The sequence below is a fragment of the Poecilia mexicana genome, unplaced genomic scaffold, assembly GCF_051168715.1.
Source record: "Poecilia mexicana isolate PSO_F unplaced genomic scaffold, ASM5116871v1 scaffold_7, whole genome shotgun sequence".
NCBI lineage: Eukaryota > Metazoa > Chordata > Actinopteri > Cyprinodontiformes > Poeciliidae > Poecilia > Poecilia mexicana.
In genome coordinates this window covers 23,193,677-23,212,393 of record NW_028263376.1, presented here as the reverse complement: position 1 = coordinate 23,212,393, position 18,717 = coordinate 23,193,677, and the positions used below count along the sequence as shown (strand labels likewise).

General features: G+C 38.2%; 1 protein-coding gene across 1 annotated transcript in view; it reads left to right on the top strand.

Annotated features, from left to right (window-relative positions):
* The first annotated feature begins 361 nt into the window (after window positions 1-361).
* LOC106924651 (metabotropic glutamate receptor 7-like) overlaps window positions 362-18,717 on the top strand; it is a 62,783-nt gene continuing 44,427 nt past the window's right edge. Inside the window, exons 1-4 of the mRNA XM_088007531.1 lie at window positions 362-439; window positions 1,648-1,864; window positions 17,628-17,826; window positions 18,455-18,609. Coding sequence (XP_087863657.1) covers window positions 362-439; window positions 1,648-1,864; window positions 17,628-17,826; window positions 18,455-18,609 — 649 coding nt within the window. The remainder of the gene's footprint in view (window positions 440-1,647; window positions 1,865-17,627; window positions 17,827-18,454; window positions 18,610-18,717) is intronic.

Here is an 18,717-nt window from a genome sequence, read left to right as displayed (position 1 = left end):
CTGCAAATGGGATTCTTACCCAGGCAGACACCAGCTTCTGGCAGTGTTTCTGATGAATCCTGAACCAGCCCTTATGGGCAAAGGGTTCCAGTTCATGAATAGGCTTTAGTATCCTTACTGTAGCTTCCTACTTTTTGAATCACCACCAGGGATTTTCAATACAGTTCAAGCCAGGCAACTAAATTCTAGTATCTTCAAGGACTTCTTCTGAAATCCAGCCATGGGGCACTCTCAGATAGGCTGAAGATCATTTTCATGTTTGAAGGTCCGCTGATCCCCAAAACTTCAGCTTCTGCAAAGGCGGCATGACATTTCCTCCCAGCAGTCGCTGATAGTTGACAGAATCCATTTCGCCCTCTACATGCTGCCGGGCGTCCAGTGCCAGGGAAAGTACAGCAGTCCCAAAGGATCACTGAGCCACCACCATGCATCACTGTTGGCGAGGGGTGTCCTTTTTAGCGTATGGTTCACTTGTCCTCCTCCTGACAGCAAATGCTTAAAAAAGTTCCAGTGTGGATTCACAGAAGAGAAACCCAAAATCATTTGTACAGTTGTGAGCAACTTGGAGCCGACCTGCCCCCGTGTATTTGGATAAGTTGTGTTGCACATCAGGGACTTTAAACATTTGCACATTGCAGCAGTCTTTATGTTGAAGACAATCTTGTGATATCTTTGTTGAAACATTCATCTTTTTCTGTGTGCAGAAATATTGGCACTGGCTGTTTGAATTATTTTAGGTGCAACTGTAAAGTCATTAAAAAAAATAGAATATGCTTAGTGTCAGATTAAAAGTTCATTTTGGAAACTGAGTGTAATGTTAAGCATAAACATTTGTGTTATGCCCACTTTTTTAGTCTGCAATATTCTCATTTTGAATGTCATGTTTTTATTAATAACAATAATTATCAGTCACAAAAGGATTGAAAACAAGAGTCTGTGTGATTAATTTAAATGTGTTTCACCTAGTGAAAACAAACTCTGAAAGGTGGGATGTTTTTTCAGTCGTTTTTTTTGTTAATGTGACCCTCCTGCCCTCCACTACTCTGTTTGTTTTGTCTGCACGCATGAGTGTTTCCAGAATGGTTAAAAAAGATGTAAATAATATCTTATTATTTATTGCTTTTGCCTTGAAGATGTTCTTACCTTTTCAGACAGCCAAAAGTTTAGTTCTCCCGCTTCCAATTTATGTCTCTAGAAGCAGCTTTGTAATTGGCATTCGGAGTGAATCAGCATTCTTATCTAACTCTCTCCAAGAAAGTCTGTTGCTCTGCACAGTTCCTTTAGCCTTTAAGTATATAGCTGACCCTGGCTGCATCTGTAAAATGAGGCAGTGTGCATTGTGGGACTGGAAGCGGAAAATACTTTTTCGTTCAACTGTGGGGATTTCCACGAGCGGTGAGCTGAGGTTATGGAGCATATAAGTATCTGACTAAAAATACTAATCTGAGAACGCTTTAATAAAATGCGAAATAGCGCTGGCGCAGTACGCCGCACAACAAACAGAAAGCAATTTTAAACACAACCTTTGATGAATGTGATTTGTCAAGAGCAAGGACCATATCAACTGCGGTGACGCCGCATCAGAGCAGCAAAATCACATCTGTAACCTTCCTCTTCCCTTCTCCACCTGCTTATCTTTTCCTCTAGATCCCTCAGATCAGCTACGCGTCAACAGCCCCGGAGCTGAGCGACGACAGGCGTTACGACTTCTTCTCACGGGTGGTTCCTCCAGACTCGTTCCAGGCCCAGGCCATGGTTGACATCATCCAAGCCTTAAACTGGACCTACGTCTCCACTGTTGCCTCAGAAGGCAGCTACGGGGAGAAGGGAGTGGAGGCTTTCACCCAGCTCTCCAAGGAAGCAGGTAAGCCATAGGAGTCTTGCAATAGGCACTGCAGAAAGTGAAATACTTATTCCGAAAATGTTTTTTTTTTTTTTGATTAAAAAGTGCATTTGCACTTTACTGACTCAGACTGAGGTTCCTGTTGGTCGTAAAATCTGTTTTGGGTGCATGAATTATTGATCTGTTTAGCTTCTGAGTGAGTTGTAGAGTGTTACTGGAAATGTAGATGGAGAAACATCTGGCACAGAAAATCTCTGTAATGAGAATTTCCTGTACTCATTTTACACTTTTTTTTTCCCCCCAAAAATGAAGACACAGATGAGAAATTGAAGAGAGAAGGCAGAACAGTAAACTCTGGCTGATGGGGGTGTTTAGCTTTAAATTCGTCTTTCATGCTTCAGTCGAAAACGTACATTGCCACATTTATTGGTGTCGCTGGCACCATGTCTTGAAAACCTTAACAGAAATGAATCTTTCATTGCAGTAACTCACACTAAAAGACAGAAGAAAAACAACATTTAGTTTAAGTACATTCACTAAAAGGCTAAAACATAAGAAATGATCAGAAATCAAGGTTTAAGTGTTGGTGCCCCTACAACTGAAATATTTTTCTAAAGGAAGATTTTTATTTCTAAAAACATACTCTAACAGAAACTATAAGCTTTGATCAGATGAGCCTTAAATTGAGGACATGCCATTAAAAGTAGAGGCTGTGTGGATAAAGAATATCCCACTGCTAAGCATTATGGGGGATCTGTGATGCTGTTGTTCTTCCCTCAGTCTTGGGAACCTTGCTGGAGCGCATGACATTGAAATCCCTTTTAAATTTGAGGAGATTTAACTTAAAGATCTGATGGACTCTATCAGAAATTGAAAATTAGATTTCTGCAGAACAATGACCCCAAACAGATAACCTACTGAACCCAGTAACAGCTCATCAGACACAAAATCAGCAGTTTTTCATGGCCATGTCGGTGCTAGACTTGAACTGAAACGCAACCGTTTTGTGCAGTGCAAAGTCATGACCGCGATCTCCACTTGTTTTCATCTGGTTCATTGCTGCTTTAAAACAGGCCGTGACACTTAGACAAAATATTAGAAATGTGTGTAAAAAGTTATAATATCGACATGTTGTTATGCATGTAAATAAGTACTGAGGTTTATCAAGAAATCAAGTGTTTATCATCTCCTAAAAGAGAAAAAAAAATAGGCTCATGGAGTCACTTGATGCATGAGCCTATCAGTCAGTCGGACGGTTTTGTTTATGTTTTTAATCTGCTTACTTTCACTGTTAACTTCATGTGTAAACCCTTCGCTGGGTAACATCCTCTGGGCACTGTTGTAGAGCTTGCAGCCGTCCCCAGGCCCCCCTGCTCGGTAAAGCAGTTCCCAGATCAGACTGTGTGGAGTTGTTTGGGGACATCAAATGTGCACCGTTAATTTTTAATTGTCTTTTTTATTGTTTTTTAAAGCAGACTTAACATATTCACTCATCTTATCCTCACATTAGACAGTTTTTAATGTCCTATTCAGTAGTTATTGCACTGGATTCAACAATATAAAGTAATGAATTTACTACTGATTTGCAGTGACTTGCAGTGAACATGTGCATGAAAACAGAATCGAGAGCTTTTTCTTTTAGAAAAATGCATTAAACATGATCAAATTTAGGGGCTTTGAAGAAAAAAACCTTTAAACATTTGCTTCACTTGTTTAAATGTGCCGTAGAACAATAATAGAGATTTTCTAGGAGGAAATGATCCTATTTTTGAGACTGAACAAGTTTGTTGTTATGTCTGAAGAGCTCTGGAAGATAAGTGATTTGTATTCAGACATTCACATTTTTTTTTTTTTTTTCGGAAAGCAGCCTGACAACTGTGCACACGCTCGACTCACCTGTTTTTTCCAGGCCGGTGTTGCCGATGGCATGCAGTTGTGTCAGTCAACAGTTACCGCTATCGGCAGAATAAACTCTGCTCATACAGTTCGATGGGTCAGCTGGCTTCATCAAATCATATGGTTCAGAGGTCTTCAGACCGGAGTCTGCAGAGACTCAACAGCGGCTGCTGCAGTTTGTGTGCAACACGAAGCCAAAGATGCCTCATTACAAAGTATTGGATGATTAACCAAACATGTCTGGTGATGCTTTCTCTCACCTACACGTCTGTGGATCCCAGTCTAATTCTTGAACATTTGTTAGGAGCAAGCTCTGTCTCTCTTTCTCTCTCTCTCTTTTTTTTTAGTAGACTAACGTGGACAACCCTCAAAAATATGGAAAGCTAATGATATCTCACAGGCCCCGATCAGAGGTCCAGCACGCATGAATATTTTATCTGTGTGCATTCATGTCCAGTGTGATCACTCACTAAAACTTTAAGAAGCTGTTTGCGGCTGTGTAATTTGCATCGACGGAGGGAGAGGGCATGGTGAAGGAAGGCAGGAATGAAGAAGGCAGTGTTGTAGCAAATTAGGAAAAGTCCTGATTGAAGGCTTGTTTTGTCTCAGTCCCTCTCACGTCCTGAAATAAACGCAGCTTCCAACAGCTGGGCTTCTCAGACGCATTGCTGCTAATGTTTCATTCTTTCTTATGCAAAGACCCGTAAACAGAGTGAGATAATTATGATTCCCAAACAGCAACACAAGAGGTATGGCATTGTGACTATTGTTTGTTTTGCACTCCTCCTGCTAAAGCCGAGCTCCCGTCGCCACATTATTTTGTATTCATACACAAATGAGAATTAGATGCTCTAAAGGAACATTTTTTGTACCCTAGGATTTATCTTTAATAAACACGTTAATTATATAATAGGACAGCAGTCACAGGATTCATTCAGTGGCAGGGGATCTGCATTTGAAATGACTGAAATGGACTGAAGTGAATAAAAAAAGCCATCTTTGTTATCATGGAAAGACAGCACATTCATTTCAGCATTTCTGTTGTAAATAAATGTAGAAAGTAGAGCAGCACTGTTTGGTTGACACTACAGCATCCCTGCAAGCTCATCCGTAAGGCCTTGAGACATTTCTGCGCGGCTGCCCCGTTCTCTTGCGTCCAAATGTCAGATGCATTAGTAGGATTCTCGCTTCACCACTTCAAGGAGAACCATCTCGTGTACTAATGCAATATGGGTGCCCATTACCCCAAGCTGAGACTAGAGTGATGGTCAGCCTGTATTGATCTTTTCCATTTTTTTCCCCCCTCCTTTTTTATTTTATTTTTGCTCCACTGTCTCTCCTCACATTGTGCACCTTCCATCTGGCTCCAGGTGAATCTGGCAGAGATAAATCTTGTTTGTACTTTTCTATGTCTGTCTGGATTCAGGCCAGAGCGATGGAGTTCAGTTTTTTCCCATCAGGTAAAAAAACAAAAAACAAAAATAGCCTGCGTTTGAGGAAAACCTCCCACAAAGCATCACTGTGGAATTGATTGCAGAACCTTGCCAACACTAAGCCTTTCTCAGATCTGCCCTTAACAGTGACGAGAGAGGGATCTGCCTGAAAACATATTAGGCTCATGTGCAGCAGTGGAGGGGAGAGGTATGACGCATCTGGAAAATAGACCGCGATCCTTCTGCTGGGCCCTTCCGACATTGACGTGTCCCAGGCCATCAGTGGGAAAGGCAAGCGGAATATGAAAGGGCACCGAGATGTAGAACGTGAATATAGGCTGCATGTCAGCCCAATTTGATGTGCTCCCAAGTGTTCAGGCAGGCAGACCGGAGGGATTAAGTCTGCCGTTTGACTGTCGAGGTGATAAATATAATTGCAGCATTATGGAGACCCTGGAGGTTCTGGTTTGGAGGGTACTGGTGAGTAGGCGGGAAAACTGGATAGCCGAAACCATCAACTGCTCCTAATTTAAAGGGATTTGTATATTACCAAGCGAAATGGGAGTGCCGGGTCTCTCATCCCGCGGTGCATTTTCAGATCCGAGGGCACTGAAGATGAATAATTGAAGAAGTTAATGCAGTGCATGACCTCTGGCAATCAGATAAGCTGAGAACTTCCAGGAGTCCAATGAAATTAGCAATGATTACTATTGAAACTCTCTTTGACATATTAATCTAATGCAGAGCAAAGGTCACAGGTTCATACTGCGCTTTGTTTGGTTAGCCTTTGTATTAACAGGAGTAAGTGAAAAAAATGAGCAGCTTTTACTGTCACAAGCTAGCATCACATCCATCTGCTGCAGGGAGAAATTCAACGTTTAGAGTAATTGTATATAAATGCGTAAATAACCTCACTTTCTGCTCTCGGTTTCTTGGCAGACTTTAAATGACAGTTAAAACATAGTGTCAATCAAAATATTTATTACAATGAATAAGTATGTGAGTTGATGGTAAACTTAGTTTGAGAAGAGGAACTAATAGTTTAGGTCTAAATCAAGACAAGAATACGACCTCCACTGTTTAATTAATTAATTAGTTTATTTAACAAAGGTGCAGAAAATATTGTTTCACATGTTTAACACAAAGCATATGTTTCCTTGCTAGGCTTTTGAGAACACAAAGATGAAGTTTCGATAAAACACAGTGCATACAAAACATCACAGTAACTAAAAATCAAAATTAAATTGCGTTATTATGCATAAACCATTGTTTGCATAAATCCTCACAAATCAGTTGGAAGAGGCAATCGATGAGTGAACTTTATTACATTACAATGTGCACAAGGTCTGAATTTTAAGGTTGATTTAGGAGAAGTGGAAGAATTGATATTTCAAGTCAACATCGTTATTACTTGGCAGGGCTGTGTTGCAATTTTTTCAATTAAAATATATGAAAGTTTACAGAATGATTAACTACAAAAATAAATGATGTAAAATAACAATAGAACTAAATAATTCACTCTCCCCTAATTTTGGATAGAAAATGAACTTTGAAGAAACTCAACAGATTAAACACCTGGAAACCTTTACGAGTTTTTTGGATTTACTGAGGTGGAAATTTGGAAAAAAGAGTTATTTTCAATCTTAACAACAATAGTTGGACATTTATTGTATCATCATTATTATAAAAAAATATTTCTAAGATTTCTGATTCCTTGTGACAATGACAAATTTGTCATGTTTGAAATGTTCAAACACTGGCTAAATTGGTTTTTCTTATAATTTATTCACTGTTTGTTCCAAGAGAGCATCAATAAATATCAATAAATTCAAAAGTATGGTTAAATACAGTTACTGTGTGTAGTTTAGGGGGAAAAAAATGCACTTATTTATGAAACCGGTGTCCTGATGAAGCCAAATTCAAAATGGAAATATTTTTTCCAGAGCAGTATTTGGGTTTGTGGGCCAACAATTGCTGTGCCATGCTGTCACAGCCATACAGTAACCCAGAAAAAGACAGAAAAGAAGTGACAAATAGTTGTTTATCATTATCATAATAGCACCACAAGCTATCAAGATGAAAATCTAAGTCTGCACCGCCCATCCCTAATCAGAACCACCTTGGCATCATCCGACTTCACAAGCACCATGAGCTTCAACAGAACATAACAGTTTTCCTTACCTAGTCTGATGGGGGATGGCTCATGCAGTTTGCTGGGTCTTGGCCCCTGTCCACCCACGTTCCACATTGTGCCCTGGGCTCATGTTTGCTCCGTTGGTGCGGTTTCTCTCCACATTTATGGACTCTAGGGGGCTGTTTGTGTGCGTGGTGGAAGTAACTCTCTCCTCTGTGACCACCTCCACATTTTGACTTTAGAAAACTTCTCACTTCACTTGTGTGGATACATTTCTACAGAAACATGCAGACACAACATAAATGCACCTTTACGCAGTGTACACACAGCAAAGCATGACATAGGTTGGGGTTTTCTGTTACAACTGCTGCTTTCATAGCTGTAAGACCAAATCTGTTCAGGTATTAGGGGTGTAGTGGTACATGCAATCCAACCCAATATTGTCATTTTTTTGTGGAAAGAAAGTACAGAATTTTATATTCTGCAAATCAATTGACAGTGGCACCAAAACAAAGCAGCGTATAACAGAGTTTTCTGTTAAAATAAAAATATATTGATATGACATCTAATTAGTCATTACATTTTTGGAAATAATTCACCTTTGCATGGCCTAATAATAGCATCTTAGTTGCTGTTAGGAATCCTTTTATCCTTTTGTCCTATGAAAAATATCCTACTTTCAAGAACCACATTCATCTGGGGGGTTTATGAATTTTGTATAATATTTAGATCTCTGCTTTTCAAGGAAAAAAGATCCAGGACAGTCCCTCCCACTAGCATCTTCTGAATTTTTAACTTCCTTTCATTTTTATTATTCTTTTATGAAAGTCATCTTTAAAGTTTACTTTTTAAAATGAGCTCTATAAGGACAGAGGATAATTTCCCTATATTTATAATTAGTTTTCCATTTACCTTTTTAAAGCACTTTTATATATTGCCATGCCCATGTGTTACAATTCAGACTGTTGAGTCCAAATCTTCAAAAGAAAAATGATTTATTTGGCTAAAGCATCGATCTGCCATCTTTGGCTGCCCTGGTTACTCTTCATAACCTTGATCCAAAGTAATAAAGAAGTGAGGAGAGTTTTTAAATACAATGTTAATAAAAATAAATATTTTGAAATATTTTTCTATCTTTCTATGTTACATTTGAGATTAATTTATAAAGTAGAACGGCACTAATGATACAAATAATCCCAAGGCATTCCCAGGCCAGCTGAGAAATATAGGTGCTCCAGTGTGAGTTGACATAATGTACAACATTTGTCAGGACAATAGTGGCTCTTACAAAGTTAATGGAGTAAATCCATAAAGGATCATTTGAAGTAAAAGTGTGAAAATATGTAAATGTGAGTGAGCACATTTTGTAAAATTTTAAACCTTTTCTTAAGTGATAGATTTTTGTTTGTTATCTTTGGCCTCCAATGGTTTTATCAAAGTCTTATCTTTACCACAGAAGTGAAATATATGTATAAATTTGTAGTCAATTTAAAAAAGACCAAAATGAATTTCACTATATTGCTTACTGAAAGTATTATCTCCCATTCCACCTAGTTTTACAGGGCTTTATTTCAACAATGTACGATTGTTCTCTATTTTATTTTGTTTTGCACTGAAGACAACATTTTTATAAGATGGGGATTTTATATGGAGCATAGCAAGCACACACACATATACAAAATTACACAACAAATTTCTACACCAGGTAAAGAATTACACCCTATCTATACAACAGAATCATAAAATTGTTTGTGGCCACATCATATTAATGTATAACTTTTATGCAGTATAATAAAAATTATACTGACCACGCAATCTAATGGAGTGTCTGTTAGAAAAGCCGATGATTACAAATGCATAAGGTTGTTGAACATTTCCTATATAGAAGCAGAAAGCAGCCTGGATGACTTCACCAACTGGATCATGCGCAGCATTACCTAAGACAAAGAACTATAAACCAATTTTAGTGATCTTTTAATGGCTCTTCTGTGAATGCAGAGACATGGTTGTGTCACGTGGTCTTCACTGGCTTAGATAACTCATTCTGAATGATGTAGAACCTCATAAGTGAGAAGGGAAAGAAAAGACTCTGGGTTTTCAAACTTTCTTTACAGGAGATTTCAATACAAATGGCAACATTGCAGAAGAATAATTTTCTTTTAAGAGAAAAAAAAACAACCTCCAGCAGAACCAGGTTCAGTATAAATCAAATGAAAGCTAGGGCTTAATTTCTACTGATGATGAGGAGATGAGCAGCATCTAGCAGAGTGGTATCGGTTCATTTGCCTCAAAACATAAGAAGAGTTTTGAGAGTTTAGTTTTTCTGGAAGCTGCATCTTTTCAAACCTTGAAGTTTGTATTTGGCTCGCTATTAAATCTGATAACCATCAAGTTGCTCTACATTTGTTTCTTCTAGGTTTATGTAAAGCTAAGAGGTGTAAATTCGCTGCAAGTCCGCCTTATGGGAAGACCCGAACTACGACTAACAAAAGCAAAAAGCAACTTTTCTGTGTGAGCTGTACTATATGTTTGGGGATTTTGCATTTGCACTGTAAAGCAGATATAAGATCAATGCAAAAAAAAAAAAAATAATCCTCTTGTTTTCTTCACAACAATATTGACATCAGTTGCACCAAAAACAGAACAGACTCAAAACTCCCTAAGCACGTAGTTACCAGCTTGTAGAGCCTTTATTTCCCACGCTAGCTCAGACCAGCACACTGCAGAATTTGGATCGCTTTGGGGGCACGGGCTTATATGGCCTGGTTTCTGAAACAAAACAGAAACGTTGAACTCAAAGTCAAACTTTTCAAAAGCCATTTAGGAGTATACTGTACCTTGCAAAAGTATTTCTGGCCTTTGATCCTTTTTGTGTTTGCTGCTTTACAACTGCAAACATCAATACACTAATGAAGGATTTTGAATGGTAGAAACACAGAAAGCAGAGCACAAGTCTGAATTGGACGGAAAAGGATATGTGATTCTCTTTGTCTTTTCACAAATAAAGTGAAAATTGATGTGTGGATTTGTGTTCAGTCCCCCTCAATCAGAACCATCTTTCCTTGCGGTTTAAGCTGCGACTCGTTCGGGCGATGCTTCTACGAGAGACGGCGACTCTAGTTTGAGACTCAAGTCGCACCAACGTTACAATAATGAAAGATTTTAGACTTGAGTTAGACTTGTTCCATATAGAGGTGAGAATTGACTCGAACTCCTGACCTGAGACTGTAACTGAGTCTTAGTAACAGTTTTTATTTTATGTAATGAAGACTGGAGAGTGTAGCTCCACATGTTTAACTTTAAAAGGATGGACTTGATTATTAAGCAGTTATAGGTAGATAATTGGATGTTAGTGACTCATAATCTTTTTATGTTTCATAACTTGAACTGAATGCTGTTTTAAGTGACTGCATTGTTTAGGAAAAATAAATAGTCTCTCCGTTCAAGTACACGTCTGGCTAAAAATATCTACACAAAAACAGTATAGAGTAGGTTTTTGGAGTTTTTTTGGATGGTGTATTAAATAATTGTTTACAAATATTAGTAGTTTGAAATGTAATCATAAAATGTTTGTGATATGATTTAGGCCTAGAGATAAAGATTACAGGTTTGAATTCTCAGCCTAAAGCAATGCAGGGGTAGACTTGACATAGATGTGGGTAGACTTGACATAGATGTGGATTTGATAAGAAATACTATTTTTTTTCTGGATACATCTTGTTTTCTTGTTCATCAGACTTGCAAAAAATGACTTGCAAACATTTCTGGTTTCTACTAGCTCTGCACAAGTAGACACAACAATCTCTGCACCTTCTTCTTTGAAAAACAGCTCAGTTTGTGTTAGATAGGAAGGAGAAAGTAATATTTTGATTTTAAACACCATGTCCTTCTTTTTTGTCATTGTACAAACCTTGATAGATGGAAGTAAAAAAAGAAAGAAAAGAATGAGTCATAAATACACATCACATACACACATAGAGAACACCCAAAAATACATCAAATCTTACATCAATTTTATGTTTGTAGATATTATAGAAAAGTATGCAAATGATACAGCTATAAAGGGCCTATTCATATTGAACGTCAAAGTACAACTTTCACATTAAAATGCCGGTTCTTAGAAATAAACTGTATGAATTAAAGGTTTAATTACATTATCAGGATAGTCAAGCTTTATTATGTTAGCTAGACAAACTTGAATAGGTATTAAAATTCACAATCTGTACTCATTAACTATACTTCCCATCAAATATATTTTATTTCACAACTTTGAGCCTAATATTTATAGACACTGTTCGTTTTCTAAGTTTGTGTCCTTTGGAGAAGGTCGAATATGTGGCGAATCTGTGTTAAAAAGAAAATCAGAATCGGTGTGGAAGATACAGTTCACATTGTTTTCTGTCTGGAAGTTTAGAAAGGTTTAAAGGCTTAGCGATTTTATTGGCGCAGTAAAAATGTCCTTTTAGAGCAATTATACACAGACAGATGTAGCAACAACAAAAAAAATAAATAATAAAAATCAGTGCACCTGTCCAGGACAGATCTAGATTAGATTTACCTCATGTTGAAAAGCACAGCAATATGTGCAGCTGGAACAGACAGACTACTTGATTTGTTCAACATAGGATTGTTAGTGGAGAATATGGAATAAAGAGAATATTAAATAAAAGGCGTTGCAACACTCTCATATAGTTGCACAGCAGCTACAGAATTGGCTGTAACATTACTAGGCAACCAGTAATTTAATCTGCCAACTATTTTTTGAAGAATGTATGAACGCTTTGTTATCCTGCCCCATTAACACCAAGAACACAAGAATTAATTTACTATGTGAAATATATTTAGCAATAAGAGTGAAGATGAAAAGCATCACGTTGTCCTTTCCAGCTACTTTCGATAGGGATACAGTGTTCCCATTTCTTTCAGTGGCAGACCACAGAAACTTGATGTGAAAATATATTATTCTCTTATCATGTACTTTCTGATGTACAGGAAGAAATGCTGTCATCCCAACCAATCAACATTTAAACTTGGAAGCTACTCTAGTAACAGTTCACTGCCATTTTAGCTGAAAAACACAATGTTGAAGTTAACCTCTGATTCATAGCTTCCAGCTGCAATGTTAAATTAGTAAATGGAGTTATTAAGAAGCTACAAATCACATGCTAACTTCAGCTTTTAACCACAGAAACTAGCTAACCTTTTTAGCTGAAAGAACATGTCGGAAAGATAGGCAATCACTATTTGCGACTCTGAAAATTGATTAATTATCATTCACCGGGATTTGTAGGTAGGTTCAATTTTCAAAATCTAAATTCTTTATTAACAACAAAACAGATCTGGGCAAATTTCAAGTTGATAAAAACAAAGAAAGGCGTATGAAGAATACAACCTGAGTATACCATGATCACCAAATGCTTTCTGGGGTTTCAAATCGATTTAACACGTAGCATTTCTGAAGTGTTATGTGTTAAATATATTCAAATATTTAATCACATGTCTTTAGGTGCTTTTTGTTCTTGCTGTTGATTGTTGATAAAATATGGTGTATGGAAGATACAGTTCACATTGTTTTCACAAAATTTGGTTTACACTTGGAGAACTTGGATATGAAATTTGATGAGCACATGACAGGGAGAATTTAGTTTATTGTTAATATTTGTGTGACAAAACAAGACATTCTTTAAGCATTAGGAAAAAGTTAGGGTACATATGATCAGAAATAAAACAAGAAAATATGCACACCAGGGATGTTTTGTGAAAGAGCAGTTCCGGGACAAGTGAACCATAAGTTTCACAAAAAGTACATTTCCTATTATTACCTGCTTTTTTCTATGAAGGTAGTGTTTAGTTGGGTAGAACTGCTTCTCAAAAATAACATTCGTGGCCAGACATTTCCCCAGCAGATATTTTCCATAAACCGGACCAATATGATTGAAGAAACGGACAAAAAGTAGTAGCAGTCCTCAGGAAATTGTTACAATTTATTTCATTGTTCTTCTTTTGTGAATTGTCGAAGCAGCATCGCTTTCAGCCGCTAGCACTTTAGGCGATTTTCTAATGTTTTCTAACAAACCTCGGAGGTATCAGAGTAAAAAGGGATGAATCATAATCGTCTGTAGGAAGATGTATGGTTGCCTGAAGTAAACATTAACCAGAGTACAGACTGAACTTGTTTGATGACACTTGTACACCCATAGATAATAGGAAAGCAACAAGAAAAATGTTTTAGACATCCCTCAAAGTCAAAAAGCTAAACAAATGAGGAATAAGCAAAAATATTTAGGATAGTTTTCTTCTATAAGCTGTGACATACCAGTGCCTTCTAACTCTGAACGGATCATTGTTCCAAAAGCAAAATGCCAGGTTTGCAGGCTTTTTGTTAAGAGTTTCTTTGTTCTCTATTGAGATAAAGTGAGGCAAAACAATGGTAATGGAAAGTCTCCATAGTGCCCATAATGTTAAATTTATAAAAGAGACAAACATTTTAAAGATGTCATCTTGTTTTAAATACAGGCCTTTAAAGTATGTTGGGTCCAGGGGTTCTTGTGTACTTGGCTTTTCTGACACACTTTTATCTCAAAAAGAGCCTGGCATTTCACTGCCTCGCATCGGACATCAGCAACCAGAACAGGCCCGCAGAACTCCTTTAAATCTATTCTCTGAGATGAAGACTCTTTCAAGTCCATTTCCATTCCAGCGACAGCAGAAGGCGGCCCGACCCACTGCGCAGCACTCTGAAACTACTGACACAACACTTGCATTTTCATCGCGGTAGCCTCCCCGCCTCTCCCTGCTCGACCATCTGACTGACTGACAGATGAGGTATTCCGCAGGTATTCAATAATTTAGCCCCTGTTGCACAACCGCCAGCCCACAACCGCCGGGGTAGTTTTAAGCTCACAGCACATTTCTCAGTGAAGATGGGCTCTGCTCCAAATGCTTTTTATCTTCATCAGTGGCTCGGGTGGTCTCTATATTAACTGTTGTGACCTGCAATCTGTCTTTGTTCAAGATCTTGCAACTCTTTACGCGTTTTAGCCAGGTTTGGTGAGGATGTATTTTCACAAGACCGCAATTCAAATAGATAATATTTACAGTGCCTTGTAAAAGTATCCGTACCCGTTGAACTTCTCACATATTTCACTCTAAAACCGGCTCCTTTTCGAGCAAATTGTGTAAAATTGCATATCTGTTGGCATGACTATTTGTCTTATTTTTTTTGTTTTTTCTGCTTTTACTTTTTATTGGCTGATCAAAATAACTAAATGAGATAATAATAACCCCCCCCACACACACACACACACACAAAATTTCAATATAACAGCTGGGATTTTATGTGATGGAGCAAGATAGCAAGTCATGATTGTGAAGTTTGAAAAACAATGTGCTTTTAATGAAATTCTTTGCTAATAAAAAGCGTGGCCTTCATGTACATTCATCCCCTTTACCTCTAAATTAAATCCACTTCCACTAAATCCACTAAATGAACTTCTGAAGGCAATCTGAACTCCCTTCAGAAGTTACTTAATTTGTACATTTTTAGTTGTGTGTAATTTAATCCCAGGTCCGCTATACAGACCTTAGTAGTTTGCTAGATAACTACAAACAGACTACAGAAAACCAAAGACCACAGCAGACATGTTATGAAAACCGTTGAAAATTTTGTGAAGGGTTCGGTTCTTAATATTCAAGCTTCAATTTTCTTTGAGTTGTTAAAGCTTAGAGCATCTCAGAAAACTGGCAAAGAACGGTTTTCTATGAAACTTCAAACCTACTAAAATAACTTTCAAGGAGAGCATCGGAGAAGCTACCAAGTTTACTCTGGATGAGCTGCAGAGACCCACAGCTCAGGTTGATTAATCTGCCAATAATTAAACCTTATCCAGCTCCTGTAATTAACTTTTTACTTTTCATTAACATAGAAAGTAATCCTACATCAGTTCTTCTGTTTCCTTTTGTTCGGCAGCCACTCACACTGAGCCAGAATCTGCTGGAGGGCTCTTCCTGTTAGAGGGGAGTTTTACGTTTCCACTGTCACTACTTCCATGTTCATCCACCTTGCTAGCTAACGATCTCACATTTCTCACGATGGAAGAGATGGTTTGAACTTTCTCCTTTTCTCTCTCCTTTTTGCTCCTGCTCAAAATCCACAGTGCCTCATTTTCAATCCCTTTGGGATTTGTGGCTTGAAGTTGTGGCATCATTTCAGCTTTTGCAATGTTAATCAGCTGCTCCTGTTGTAAACCACCTTGTTTCTATGGTTACATTACAACAAATGAGCAAAGTATAAAAAGTGTTAGCAAAAATCCATCCAGCTGCACATCCGAAACCAGAGAGAACCATTGTGTAAAAAAAAAAAAAAAAAAAAAAAATATATATATATATATATATATATATATATATATATATATATATATATATATATATATATATATATATATATATATATATATATTTATATATATATATATATATATATATCCTTTTTTTCCCACCAGAAACACAGGAACACAAGTTTAGGACAAAAATAAAAATATGAATGAAAATAATAGAGATACTCCAACATGCTGCCACGTTGTAGCTGAAACTTCAGTGAAAGTATTTTATCATAGGATAAAAATACAAATGCATACCACATCTTTCAGATTTCTATTTTAAAAGTAATTTTTAGACCAGGTATTATTTTACTTCAACTTCACAACTATGCTCTACTTTTGGGTCTGTCTAACAATAAAACAAACTGGAATTTGTGGCTATATTGAGATATAAATATTAGAAAATGTAACAGATGTAATCATATTTGCAAAGCAATTTTTCTTTTTGTACGGTAGTAATTGTGAATGAATCCTACAAAGAGAAAACTATCAGCCCAGCAGTGGAAGTCGCTGTTTAATTCTTTTGCATGGCTCTGAAAACAGAAACCTGGAAGTGCACTCTCATATAGTGTGCACTCTGGCTTAAATTATCTGAACTCTCTGAGCTGAAACAGAGCCTTAGTGTTCATCCTTGGAGACCTTCAGCTTGGCCTTCCCTGCACAAATGACACAGAGCACATTTTCCTCATAGCAAGTTACCACAAACCCTTTAAGCAACGACATAGCCACTGGCAGGATATTCATTTTTATGTTCAGTCCATTCCAGCTGGATAACAGCAGCCATCTGAGAAGCCTTTTGACACTTGCTGTGTCTTTCCTTACATCAAAAGAAAACAAAAAAAAACAGCTTTGCTTGCTGATGCTAGAAAAAAACACACATCTAAGAAAAGGTTCAACAGTTATCATTTTTGCTTTCTCCTGCCGTAAGAAATGCCACAGAAAAATCGTGACTGTAGATGTTTGATCTACCAGCTAAAAGCTGTTTATATCAAAGTAATGAGCCTGAGGAGAGTGGCAATTAGGAGATCCCTTCCATATCCCTGTCTATTCAGGGAAACTCAAACTGAGAGGTTATTGGGTAGACTATTAAAATGCTTGAGTGGGAGAAATTTAATTGGTTTGGGTAAAGCTTTGCTGTTGACTCGGGACGAGCTGCTGCTTCAGTGTAGGCCTGCAGTAGTTAGAACATCCTTCTGTACAGGTTATCATATTATTTGTTTATCTCCAGCGCTCGAAAGGTTAGCTCGTCCTCCACGTCTATAATTACCACATCGCACGGGAACAGAACACGGTTTCAGGTTATTTTTGTCAAAGAGAGGATTTCACTCCTCTACCCAATAATGAGCTGTTGAGCGTCGCGACATCTGATAATCTGCTTAAATCAAAACGTGGAAATATGTACCGCGTTGAGAGCGGCGTGTGGCAATCAGCGCTTTCCATCCTGTACAAGCTCATCAGCGGTGACCTGTCTGAGAGTGATTTATCGTCTGTATTAATATCCTCTTTGTTTGTTATTGCCAGCTGTGCTATCTGATCGGTTCAGGTTTCAGTAAGAGATGTTTGATAATGACGTAAAATGAAAATTCAATGCTGAGCTGGTGTGTTCTTCTCAAATCCATAATATTAAATCTGTAGCTTTGCGTCCCAGTGGGTGTGGATTATTGGATTTGTAATAGCAGATGTGTTTGTTACCGTCTCTGCCTGTGAATTGATGCCGGCGCTCAGCAGGAAGGTTCGCCATAGAGTAAGTGTTCGACTGCAGCCGGCTGTGGTTTGGAGATTGCTGCCAAAATGTAAATGTATACACTGTAAGGATGTCGTTTAGTCTACGTAGAAGGCAGAGCAGCTTTATCAAAGTCCTTTTGTGTTTGGACTTGTTTTTCTTTCCATTTGGGAGAGATTTCCATGAAAAAGCCCCAGCTATTGTGACCTGAAGCTTTGAGGAATTGTGCATGAAGTGAATCCCAGGAGCTTACTCATTTGTACCTTCTTTCCCCATTATAAAGGTGGAATCTGCATTGCCCAGTCTTTGAAAATCCCCCACAACCCCAAGATGGAAGATTACGACAAAATCATCCAACAATTGCTGGAAACCCACAACGCACGGGCAATCATCATCTTCGCCAGTGAAGAAGACATACGGTGAGGAGCGCAGCGGCACAATCTGGAGTCATACGTGTTTCTTGTGGCGTGCCGCTGACTCGCCACGTTGGGGTGTTTTAATCTCAGAGCAGCAGGTTCTAAAAAAGAAAGAAAAGGAAAAAAAGGCTAGAAGTGCAGTTTTAACAAGAGCACACTCTGCGTCTGGCTGCACAAACATACCTGCAACAAGACAAACATGGCTCAGAGGGGAAGCAGGGAATTTGGGTCGGAACAAAGCAGAGGAGATATTGTTTCATTTACAATAGCCCCCGAGTAATGTTTATGCGGTGAAGCTCAGAATCAAACCTTTAACACATGTAAATTCAGAATAAAGAATCCAGAGGTGAAGTGCGAATGATAAGAAAATAAGCGCGACATATGCTGCGTTATTTAAATGTTACCATCTCCGCTTTCCCCAGAGCACATACTGCAAAATAAGAACAGTAATAACCTTCTTTTGGCTTGTGCTCTAATGAGAAAAAACCTCATCAGAAGCCTTTTATGTCCAAAGAGCTGCTTAAGGCTAGCCGTGTGCCTCAGTTTGATAAACACGGGATTGCACACCTTTCTTTCTCTCCTTTTCTCTCCCTCTTTTTCTCTGCTAATAACCATACGGATGTTCTTGCAGAGGAGTTCTCAATGCCACCAAGAGGGCCAACCAGGTGGGCCATTTCCTGTGGATTGGATCTGACAGTTGGGGGTCCAAGAGCAGCCCAATCCACCAGCTGGAGGACGTAGCAGTGGGAGCAGTCACAATTCTGCCCAAACGCTCCTCCATTGAAGGTATCTGCATCGTGAACGCCACAGGCTGCCGTCTATGATTTTTAAGTCTATGCCTTTCAAATATTTCATCTGGGTTATATCTGCGATCCAAAGATATACAAAATAGAC